Genomic DNA, 12505 nt, shown 5'->3' on the forward strand with positions numbered 1-12505 from the left:
CAAAAAAATTAATTAAAAATAGAAAAACAATTGGACAAATGAAAATATTGATCGGACAATCAATAAAAAATAATTACCGATCAAATGAAAAAGAAACTAATCGATTTGATAAAGAAAGTGCTATCTTGCAAGTAAAAATTTGTTTAATTATTTATAAATAAACAATTATCGGACAAATAAACAATTACATCGAACATTGACGGACAAACGACGGACAATCGGATTGTTTAAATAAAAGTTAAAAAAATTTATTTTTTGGTGCCAAATTCAGTGAGGTGCACGAGGCGGGATAACTACAACAAAACTGCATAGGTGACACCACATTAAGGCTAGTACACAACAGCTTCTCTCATAGGGATGCCGTGTATCGGCCTAGAGGAATGTAATGAATGTTTTGATCCCACTATCTTTGGCAAAAGAACACTAGAGAGCGCTTACTTCGACAGTAGTGCTGCCTCTATATTTCACGCACGATCCCTATAAAAGTATACATCAATATACACTGTAATCTCAACAATTTTATAAATAAATCAATACATTCATATATAAATATAATAGCAGTTAAACAGACCTAACAGTGTTTCAAGTACATTATATTTCTGATATTTCTGTTGAACTGTTGTACCTCCATCTGGTGGATGTTTTTTTTGCGTGAAAATTTATGAATTGTTGTCCATTCAACCATTGGCTGTACGGAACTTTCCAAAGGCCAGCTGAGTGCAACTCAGCAAGGAAAAAAAAACTGTTGTTCATTCGCCCAAGAGCTTAAAAATATGTACATAATCGGTTTCAGCGCGGGAAAGGAAACTTAATTTAATGAAATAAAATTCAATACAGTTTAGGGCCAGTTTTGCAATCCAGGATAAAATTTTATCCTATGATGAAATATATCTATATATTTCACATACATAAATATCCTGACAATAATAATTTTATTTTGGATAAAATTTTATCTCGGGATGAAAAACTGACTCTTAATGTTTATAAGTATCAGAAATATCTTGATTTTCTATTTATTTATTGTTGCAAAGTGACAATCGATTAATCGATTTTTCATCTCTGAAATCGATTTCTTATAATCGATTGTAGGCTTATCGATAGCGGTGTGCGAATAATTCGAACTTACGAATTATTCGTTTCGAATCGAATGTTAATATTCGATTCGAAATTCGACGAATAATTCGAAAAAAATCGAATAATTCGAAAATTTTTGAATAATTCCAACAATTCGCGAATCATCAAAGTATTACTGAATTTTCTATTGTTACCATTTAGAATTCCATTACATCTTGTATAGAAATATTATATTTATATATTTATTTGTTTACTAGCTATTACCCGTCGCTCCACTGGGCACTTTGTAGGATTGTACTTTCAGACCTAGACTCGGATTGCCCTGTATCTTTTAACCATGTAATTATTCTTGCTAATATTCATTGTAACGTTTAATGTGCAATTACTGTAACATTCCCGTGGCTTTCTTCCAAAAATGAATAGTAATTGACACGAAAAAAAAAATTTGAAATGAGCATTGAAAGTTTCAGTTAAAGTAATTGCAGCTCTCATAAGTGAAGTTGAAATCTGCCTAGCTTAAAGTGCGACGAATTTTCTGTTAAAAAAAATTTGTTCCGTGACATCTAAATTATATAGAAATCTATAAAATCGAGCGCGCTATTGTCAACGTGTTTATTATCGACAATTCAACTTATCAACATTTTTACAAATTTCATTTCTTAATTATTGACTATTATATCGTTAAAAATATAATCAGTGGACAAAATACATCATTTCTTAATCATTGACAATTAAATTAACAACTCTTATATTAACAATTAAATTATTTCATAGTTTTACTAGATTATAGATTGACAGTGTTATGCCTCCGTCTAGTGATGTTGATGTTTAGCTGAGAATATTACCGACGAGAGTTTATACTCTCAAGAGTATTGAAATACTCGGTTCCAGTGCGGGAAAAAGGAATTTAAATTTAAATTAATTTACATAAAACAACAATTTTAGTTTGCAGATTAACTCAATTTGCTTTGACATTTATATATCAATTACCATCGAATAAAAAAAATATAAATAAAAAGAACAGAAAATATAACACGATCGAGATAACATCGATTTGAGTTCTCGAGGAGAAGTGAAGTTACAATTTTTGAGTCCAAGCTTCTAGCTTGATCACGTCTCCCCTCCATACTTCACAAATACTCTTACACTCTGTTATAACTTACTACCCTTATGTAATACATAAAATATCTTACTCCTACAATACATATAATATATAGTTTTACATACTATCACCTAAGTTTTAGCTATTAAACTATTTATTAGATTTATATTTACTATTTTGACTAAATAATTTATTGGTTGATTAGCTTATAACAGTAATAATAATAATAATCTTTCTATAATATTAGAATATATATATATAATTATATTATTCCTAGTTTACGTCTGCGGCCGACTTAAATTACAATGTACCTGCATTTGCCCCTGCTTTATTTAAGCATTCGCGACCTTTATTTAGGGAAACCGCAGAAAACCCGATCGAGGTACAGATGATAATAGTATGACATAGTCATTTTGACGTCACTTCTAAAATTATAACTAAACAAATGGAATTAATTCCTTAAAGGTTACATAAGATGCTACTTACTTATTATTAAACAATTACCAATAAATAATTATTATTTATTATTACTAAGAATAGGGTAACTTAGTTATTTGATTAAAATAATTTGATAAGGTTATAGTTAGTTTGTGCGTGTTATTCCATTTATAATTTAATTATAAATTAACAAACATCTAGTCAAATATCTTTAACCTGAATTATTATTATTTAGCTTAGCCAAGTATTTCTTTAAAATCGAATATTAACAATATGATACTTTTCTCTAACTTGTCTATTTAGTTACATATTTACTAAAATATTTAGTCACTTAAGAACAAAGGGATTTTTGAGATTTCCACGCAAGTCTTTTATGACTTTTCTTCAAGAGTCCCAAATGTCATGTGGCCAACACATGGCTCCGGGATTTCTCGAAACTCTTTTATGGTTTCCCGGACCCAACGACAATACTCCTTTGTATTTACTCTAAATTTTACTTTCCCTTTTTTTTTTTGTGAGCGACAAATTATAACGAATTTTCTGCCTCACAGACGAGGACTAAGTAAACAGCTTAAGATTTATTTATGTTTTTTAAGTAGAGATTTATATTTAATTTTCGAATTGAGATTGAATTTGAACATATATCATTTGAGCATTTAAATTCGCGCTAAGCTAACAGGTGATGTCACCTGCAGGGTAATGCCTGGCATCACAACAGAAATAGTAATAAGCTTAATCTAATTTGCAAAATACGAATATTGATGGATTATAATACATATAATTTATAAATAAATATATGTGAATATAATGGAAAATATTATATATTAGTTTGTAAAGATCATTTATCTGTAATAGAAATACATGTACTTATATGTACAAGAGTGGATGTCTGTATGGGAGTTATAGTGGGAGAAGAACGGAGTTTGAAGCTCGTCGGAAAAACTATGTAACGACACTTCTCGTCGAAAGCTTAGATTATCAAAATCACGTCATTCTAAACCTCAATTTTATATTTTGAAGCCATTTAACATTTTGTCGACTTAAATAATAAATTGAAACCAACTAAATAATTTTGATGATAATTAAATAACGTCTAAATAGAACTTTTTTATTTAAAAAGATTCCTTTCTCGCGCTGAAATCGAGCATTTTAATACTCCCGGGCAAAAGAACTACAGTAAGTGAAACTTTCAATAAATTAAAATAATATCTATCAGATGGAAGCATAACAGTGTCGATTGAGCCGATTGTAACACGTAATTGGAAAGCAACCTTTATCTTTCGTAACTGTCTCCACCGTTATACTTACATCATATGGTATAATACAAATGCATATATTTAGTGGTGATGGTCCTCCTTATGTAGTAATCTAATTGGCAATTAGTATAAAAAACCAAAAAAAAAAAAAAAAATACGCACCTATTAATTTGAAAAATAGCATTTTAACGTTATAGTAAAAATGAACGCAATAACTAAGTCCGTGAATGTTACTTATTTTCTGAGAGCATCTACTACTGTTGTGTCAAATGGATCATCATGTATTGTCACAGTAAATAAGGGCAAGAAAGAGAAAGTTACTACCATTCCTTCTATTGCTCCGAAAACCTCCTACACTTTTGCTCAAAATGGTTATACTGGACCTATCCGCATTAGCTCTGGACCCGCAGGTTGGTATAAAAATTTTAATAATTGTAATGAAAGTATTGTTATACGTTTCTCAATTCATAATACAACGCAATACTTAAAAATTATGTAATACATTATCATGCGATTATCTAAATCACTAATAAAACTATTTTTTTATTATTTTCATACAACATAGTGAGCACTCAAATTTCTCAGCACCGCTTGGCTCATACCGATATTCGAGTACCAAGTTTTGATAATTATCGAAAAGACATTTCAAAAGATCCAACTGCCAACACACGAAGAAATGCGCCCGAGAAAGAAAATATTGCATATGCCGTTGCAGCTGGTAATTGATAATTTGTTTTTAATTTTCTAGTTTGGGAGTGATCGTTGATTGATCGTTAATTGTTTTTCTAACTACTATAAAGGTACTGGCTTAGCTACGGCATATGGAGCAAAGAGTGTAGTTCAAAGTCTTGTCCTTAGTATGGCACCTTCTGCAGATGTTTTAGCTGTTTCCAAAATTGAAGTGAAATTATCTAACATTCCAGAAGGACAAAGTATGGTTTTCAAATGGCGAGGAAAACCTCTCTTTATTCGTCATCGGTAAGATTAAAAAGTATTTGAGTCAATAAAATTAGTACACTTCAATTTCACTATAAAACAATTAGTTTCTTTCTCATATTATAGCGATACCTGGCTTATGAAAGAGATAGTGAATAGTTTACAATGATGTCCAATTGTATATTTGTTTTCTTTTCTTTATAAATGCACGGCATTGCGTTTGTTGATTGATAATAGTACAGTAATGTGATACTGAGTTAACCATTAAATTAAAATTTTCAATTTTTTTTTGTTGAAATCAACTACAATAGATAATATTTAAAAATCATCTAACCGACAGTTTTGTCAATTTTCAGCTAGGAAATTGAAAAATTTTTGCTTTTAATCAAATACTAGGTAAACAACGACATTTAACTTATTAGTGTTTGCTAGCTTTTAAATTGAAGTATTGATCTACTCTATCAATGATTGAATGTTAAATCCCTCCCCCCCTTAAATAATTGACAGTAAACATTTCTTATGGATTATATATTTAGTGAGAAATTTCGGTATTTCAGAACAAAATTTATAAATTGCATGAATTTTTCGATAAATTTTATCGAATTTTTTATTTGCCGAAAGTAGTCATATGAAGACAAAAGGATTTTCAATCTTGCGATTTTTATTTCGATTTACAGGTAATTGTAGTATATATGAAAAAAGATTTTTTTAGAAGATTTAAAGTATTTTTTTATCTTTTAGTGTAAAGAGTTTATTAAAAACAATTACAACTTTCCAAGTAATTCGTTAGAATCTAATATTAATCAATTTTACTTAATATTTATAAAGTAATACACTAGTCACAAAAATTACGGGATATAAAAAAATTCTAAATTTTTGGGTGACTTTCAACGAGCGGTAACTCCGAGGAAAATGATCGTACAGAAAAAAAAAAAAAGCAAATTGAAGCCCCAAGTATCAAGTTTTCAAATATGACCATGAAAACTTTTTATCATGTTTAGGTCTGAAGAAATTCTAAGGAAACTACCGAAAAAAAAATTTTCCAAATTTTTTCTTGTCTAAAAAAGCATATTATATTAAGCATAAATGTAGATTTTTTTTTACTTTTTCACCGTGTTAGTAATTATGTAATTTATGAACAGCCTCTTATTGTCAAATTAGTTAAGCTAGTATCACAGATAACGCAATTGCCGAATTTTCCATACAAGTTCTTATGTGATTTACATAGTTGATTTTTAGTAGATTTCATAGAAATCTAACTATTGCATTGGTCCTCATGACAGAGCTTTTGAAAAATTTTGCTATATTTCGACTATAATCGTCGAGCTGAGTCGGAAAATGCATATGGTTCAAAAGTTTATATATATATCAGATATAACGCGGCTTGTCACGACGATAGCGTCGCCAATTTACAACGGATCTTTACCAAACTCAACATAATTATTCTACAGATAGATACCGAAGTCAAGTTCGTAGATGAGCTTAATCGGTCAAGTAATTTAGAAATGTGAGGATTTTTAAATTTTCAAAATCATAAAAATTCATGTTTCTTCACATTCTCACTCGTATAACTTTTGAATGGGATAACTTATCGAATTTCTGTAAATTTTATCTGAAAGCTCTTTAAATAAGCTTCAATTGGAGTATCATATTATATGTATAGTCTCAAATCATGGTCTATTCCGCTATGCTATATATGAAATTTGCTGTTGCACTCGTTTTACCAAACGTCATCCAAAACTTATCATTGTGGTTTGAAAATTCAAAAAATCATTCTCCGTGAAACTTCTATCAGACTTATGAGCTCAAAGAAACAAAACAAGTTTTTCCTGGAGATTAAAATTTTCAAAAAAAGACTTATTAGCCGTTTTTTGGTATCTCCAAAATTTGAACCGAAATTAAAATTTCAAATTTTTTAGAAATACAAACAGATATTATAACTTTGATTTCTGATTTTAAATTCAAATTTTGGAAAAAATTAGACAGATAGCGGAAAACAACTAAGGGCTTTTTTGTAGAAAATTACATTTTCAAAAAAAAAACTCCTTAGTATTTTTTTTGTATCTCTAAAATTTGACCGAAAATTGAAATTTCAAATTATTTAGAAATATAAACAAATATCGTAACATGTTATTCAATATCATTACAGTCGATGGTATATATATATATTATAAAAAAATTATATTATTTTCTGTACGTAAATAAAATCTACTTCCATTTCGGCTGCCGAATGGTCTTTTTTTTTATACAAAGTTGCATTCCAGAAAGAGAGACAGAGATCATTTTTGAAAATTTTTTATTAATTATTACAATCACATGCTCTGAACTTGTACTTTTAGTTATATAAAGTATTCAATGTGTTATTTATTTTCATCATCTAAATTTTTATTGAAATCTGGATGACGCTTTTTAATAAAAAAAAATAAACTGTAATTTTTCTTAAGATTAAGGTTAATGTTTAACCCTACAACTTTAAAAGCTCAATATTTTTTCCTGGTTCTCTTCAGTTTATCAAAAATTCAGTGGGCATATTATCTTACTATGATTTACTAATCTATCAAATTTTATCAAATTCTGTACGGTAAATCTCTAACTGAAGGTACTAACAATGTAATTAGCATCGTGAGAATGACTCAAGCTTTTTTTTTTCATTTGGTAAAATTTCTATATGAAATTACTGAAATGTCAAGACCCTGTTAATTCCAAATTCGATATTTGAATAGTTTTAGAAGAAAAGTATGATGGGTGAAATATAATCAAATTTTAATTTTTTTAGGATTGACTAAATCAAGTGATCTAAAAATATCTAAATATCAAATGAATGCTTTTTTAGACTTAAATATTTGATCGATTCCTATATTTACACTTAAGTTCATCTAAGAAAATTATTTTATTTTAGTCAAAATTTTAGTAAAAAATGCCAAAATAAAGACCTTGAAAAAATTTCGGAATCTAAATGCCGTTCAAAATAATTTTTTTTTGCCTCTGAAGTTAGATACCTTCTGAAAAAATCGATATGTTAGAGAAACTCATTATAAAATACATACATAATAAAATTCAGATTTATTTATTATGCAGTGAATGAATAAAAATTTTTGAACTCGGAAGTGACGAGAAATTCTAAAGATTTTTTAAAAATGAAATTCAAGAATACTTTTTTTTTTCAATGACTGTGAAACTATGGAACTGTTAACTTTTTTTTTTCTAATTATAATTACCAGCTTCCAAAAGATATTTCTTAACTTTCCATTTGATTTTTGTAGTTTGACGATTATTTCAATTTTTAATTAAAAATGTTTACAGGGGAGTAAAAGAAATAGAAAAAGAAGAATCAGTTGACCTTTCAACTTTACGTGATCCTCAGCATGACCGTGAGCGTGTCAAAAAATCTGATTGGTTAATCGTATTAGGAGTATGTACACATTTAGGATGTGTACCAATCGCAAACGCTGGAGATTTTGGTGGATATTACTGCCCATGTCATGGATCACATTATGATGCTAGTGGAAGAATAAGGAAAGGGCCTGCACCATTAAATTTGGAAGTACCAAATTATGAATTTCAAGATGATATAGTCATAGTTGGTTAAATTAGTAAAGATTCATAATAGTCTCTTGAATTAATTTACAATTATAAGATGGTAGTAAAGTTATGAAATATATGTCAGCAACTTGCTTGTATGCAAGTTATATGATCACAATTTTCAGTATACAAGCTCATAACTTTCAGTTACAAAGAAATTATTTAAAATTTTCTCTATAAATCCATTAATTCAGTTGTACAGTATGAAAATAAAATATTTAAGCTTGAATGAGGCATTCAAATTTTTCTGAAAAACAATCCACCCAAGCAAATTTCTAATTCATAACGATCAAAATTTCATCAATTACGACATTTTGTAGCTCCCACACATAGTTTTACAGCTATTTTGAGCTATTCCAGCTAATACAGAACTGCTTAACGTTTTGAGCTCTCTAAGCTCACAAATCTAGTTCATATTTATTACGACACTTTTTGTAATAATTTTCAATCATATAATATAGTGAAAGCTGTTAAAAGTTACCCAGGATGTTTTTCTTGTTGTTATGTTCAGCAAGGTTACTAGATTGCTCGTAGTGTGAGTCACGCAGGATCAATTTGAATTTATTGTTGTTCATTAATTCAGTTTTGATAATGAGATTTATTAAATTTAATTAAAGAAAAGGGAAAATTTAGTTGAATGGACTGTTTTTAAATGATAAATAATAATTATCAGAGAGTTTGATTTATTCGGTGGTTTCAGCTGCAGCAAGTGTTCATTTACAGCTCTCTGGGAGAAGTGAAGTTACAAAGTATTGTCTCGAAGTCGGTGTTTCCCGGCTTCACTTCCCCTCTGTGTTTCAAACCAATATACTTAGTTTATTACATCTTATACTTATTCTAACATGTGTACTAATACCTATTATGACTTATTCACTAATACTTATTCTCGTCCATGCCTGTGCCTACATATATTTGATTCGGTACATACACAAATACATACTTGAGCTCACAATTATATCTTAAATTCTTATGGCTTATGCATTAAAAAAAATATTAACCTTAGAACATTATTATTACTATTATTATTATTATATAACTAAATTGTTAGAAATGTTATAAATATAATTATGTCATGTTTATCTATCATAGTTACAAGTTGGATATTATTTATAAATGTTACGAATTAGTCTATTATGATTAAGACGTTTAAATTTAATATTTTTATTGCAGATTCATTATTATTTTAGTTTATTAATTAGTATGAGATATTGTCCCCTTTTGATTAAATATAAACTATTATTTAGTTATTAAACGTAACTTCAACAGTTTGTCGGTTATTTATTTAGCGAATAGTATTATTGTTAGCTTGGTTTTATGGTCTTATTTTATTTTATAATTTACGACCTGTTGAAAATGTTTATCGAAAATGTATATATAATTAACAAGCCCTTGAAGAACATTTAACATATGGCTTTTCTTTTAATAGTTTTCACAAAGATTTAATTGTCGAGTAACATGAGCAAGCTTGTTCGGGTACTTTTTATAGTTCTGAGAAATGTTGACAAAGTTAGGTTATCGATTGTTTGTTTGAGGAGATTACTATACTTTAATTTATGAGCAACAAAAATTTTTGTATATAAATAAAATGCATTTTATATAATTTATAATTTATCATAAATGAAATTAAATAATTCAAATTACAGTCAATTTGCCGCGTAATGCAATCAAAATGACATCTATTATATCATCGGATATAGCATTGTTCTTGTTACACCTTAAAGGTGTAACCTGATGCTGACGCTTGACGCTGGTTATGAGCGTCAAATTGTGTCACGTGGTTAATTTAGGCCGTGCTGCCACCTGGAAAAAACTTAGTAGCGTCAAATCGTAAAAAGCTAAACTCGAATTAGCTTTTTATTTAAAGGATTAAACAGAAATTTAGAATCTATATAATCGAACTCGAAAGTAATCGATATTGAATAAGTTAAGAATCTTGTTATTGTTTATTTTAAAAATAAATTTTTATTTAAACATTAGATTAAAGTTGTTGACTTTCTGTTATAAAAATGGCACTATTCGAAGATTACCTAGATATAGAAGCGTTGGAAGATGTAAGGGTTATATTATATAAAATCAAACGGATAATTATAACAGAAATATTTTTTCATTTTTCTGTGTAAGAAAATAAACTCAAAATATTTATTGTTTTTATTTTTAGGAAATATCACAAGTTTATGTTTGTGGTATATGTGAGGAGATTTGCAATAGTTACTTAGATCATAATTGTTTAAAAAAATATAAAAATCATCATATCGATGAGAATCATTATTGCTATCCTTTACTAGGTTAGTAACTTGTCAATTTTTTAGATTATTAAATAAATAAATAGTACAGCAATTAACAAAATTCATCGTTTTGATGTATTTAATTTAAAGAGGATGGTGTTACAATAATTCGGCGTGCTTTATTGGAAAATGGACGTGAGGAACTTATTACGGAGAAAATTTATTCAGTAAGTAAAGAAAACAACAAAACCTCTGGCAATGTAAGTATTTTAAAACTAATTTAAGTGTGATGTTTCATTAGACTTGCATAATTATTCTTATTAACAATATTAATTTTAGTTTCAAATTCCTAATTCCAAAAATAAGAAGGTAAAAACAAAAGCGCAATTTTCTGTATCGCCAAATAAACGATTAAGTGATACTGAAGTCGAGTTGTTAATAAATGAGGTGCAAAAAAGAGTCCCTCTGTGGAACCATCATGTTCCCCTTAAAGAAAGAAACCGAGAAGCTGTTTCAAATTTGTGGAAAGAGGTTTCAATGGCATTGAAAGGTTAAAAAAAATCGAATTTTTATTGCTTTCTTTTTTTTTTATCTCACATTTACCTTACGCTCTGCAAACTAATTTTGACAGGTAAGCTAGATGCTGAAGAATGTAAAAAGAAGTTTAAATATATTCGAGATACTCATCGTAAAATAATTTAAAATGAAAACAAACCAAGTGGTTCATTAAGGGTCGATTCTACTGATGAATGGAAATATTACAGATGTTGTGAATTCCTACGAGATACTTGCTTAATTCGCCCGTATGTATGATCATAAATTTTAAATGACATGATATTATGTCGATAGATTCTTTTAATTACAAATAAATATAAATTAAATACTAAATCGTAATTTTCAATTGCAGAACTAGAACAAATGTAGATGAACATGCTACCGCTGGTTTTAATAACGACGGAAGCTTTAATAATGATTCATCAAATGCTGTGGACGACAGTTTTGACGAAAGTACTGACCAGGATAATAGTAAATATATTTTTTTTGAAATTACAAGTCACTAAGAAAATATTAAACTAAATTTCCTAAATTTTTTAGAATCTGCCAATACAAAAGGAAAAAAACGTCGGGAAATTGCGGATTCTGTAAATGCAATCAACCGTATCGCTGATATTATTAGTAAAGATAAAACATCAGTCGCTCTACCGGCGCCGCCAAAATTGGATCAAGTTGGTGGATTTTTAATCGGTATCGGCTATCAGTTACGACAGCTACCAGATGATGTCCAACTGCAAACCATTATTAAAATTTTACAGTTGATTCGAGAAAAAAATAACCTATACGTACAAAATTAGTGAAACAAATAATTTACATAAGTATAAGCGTTAAAATATTAAAAAAGTATTTCATTGATATTAAGCATTACATTTTTATACAAGTTTGATATTAAAAATATATTTATCTATCAGTAATTATTTTTTTTATCTATTTCTTGGCTAAATCCTCCTTTAATTTTGAAAAATAATAATAATTACAAATTTTGCATTCACAATATAAATACAATTTAAATACAAGGCGATTTTAATAGATTTTTGACGGTATTAAAAAGATTTTTACAATTTAAAATTTACGATTATATTGCCAGGGAACAGCTCCTTCGGCATTAAAGTATTCACAAAATTCATTTCGAACAGCTACTGCAGATCTGCTACTGAAATTATTGCCATAAGCTGTTGTGTCTTTAAGAGCAGAATCGTTAACTTCGTGCCTCAAATTTCTAGAAATTATACCATCAGGGCGTTCTTGATCAATTACTAAGTTAGGTGGGATGTAAACATCATCTTTGTCATGCTTGCAAAGCCAATTATGCAAACATATGATTGCTTGAATTTTCA

At 28.5% G+C, this 12505-nt stretch overlaps 2 protein-coding genes across 3 annotated transcripts; both read left to right on the forward strand.

Annotated features, from left to right (window-relative positions):
• Positions 1-3936: 3936 nt before the first annotated feature.
• On the forward strand, positions 3937-8617 carry Rfesp (Rieske iron-sulfur protein). Its single transcript, XM_074247656.1, has 4 exons — positions 3937-4280; positions 4436-4588; positions 4671-4848; positions 8110-8617. Exons 1-4 carry the CDS (start codon positions 4073-4075, stop codon positions 8393-8395), a joined length of 825 nt encoding a protein of 274 aa, XP_074103757.1. The 5' UTR covers positions 3937-4072; the 3' UTR covers positions 8396-8617.
• Positions 8618-8751: 134 nt separating this feature from the next.
• On the forward strand, positions 8752-12082 carry LOC141530514 (uncharacterized). Of its 2 annotated transcripts, none has more exons than XM_074247657.1 (7): positions 8752-10439; positions 10547-10673; positions 10764-10873; positions 10953-11163; positions 11245-11416; positions 11521-11639; positions 11709-12082. In XM_074247657.1, the coding sequence occupies exons 1-5, from the start codon at positions 10395-10397 to the stop codon at positions 11313-11315; spliced, it is 564 nt and encodes a 187-aa protein (XP_074103758.1). In that variant the 5' UTR covers positions 8752-10394; the 3' UTR covers positions 11316-11416; positions 11521-11639; positions 11709-12082. The 2 variants fall into 2 exon arrangements, with proteins under 2 accessions (XP_074103758.1, XP_074103759.1); XM_074247658.1 differs by having other exon boundaries at positions 10764-10840.
• Positions 12083-12505: the final 423 nt, after the last annotated feature.

Source organism: Cotesia typhae, unplaced genomic scaffold (genome assembly GCF_013202065.1).
Source record: "Cotesia typhae breed Kobodo isofemale line unplaced genomic scaffold, CoteBio_Ctyphae contig_5, whole genome shotgun sequence".
NCBI lineage: Eukaryota > Metazoa > Arthropoda > Insecta > Hymenoptera > Braconidae > Cotesia > Cotesia typhae.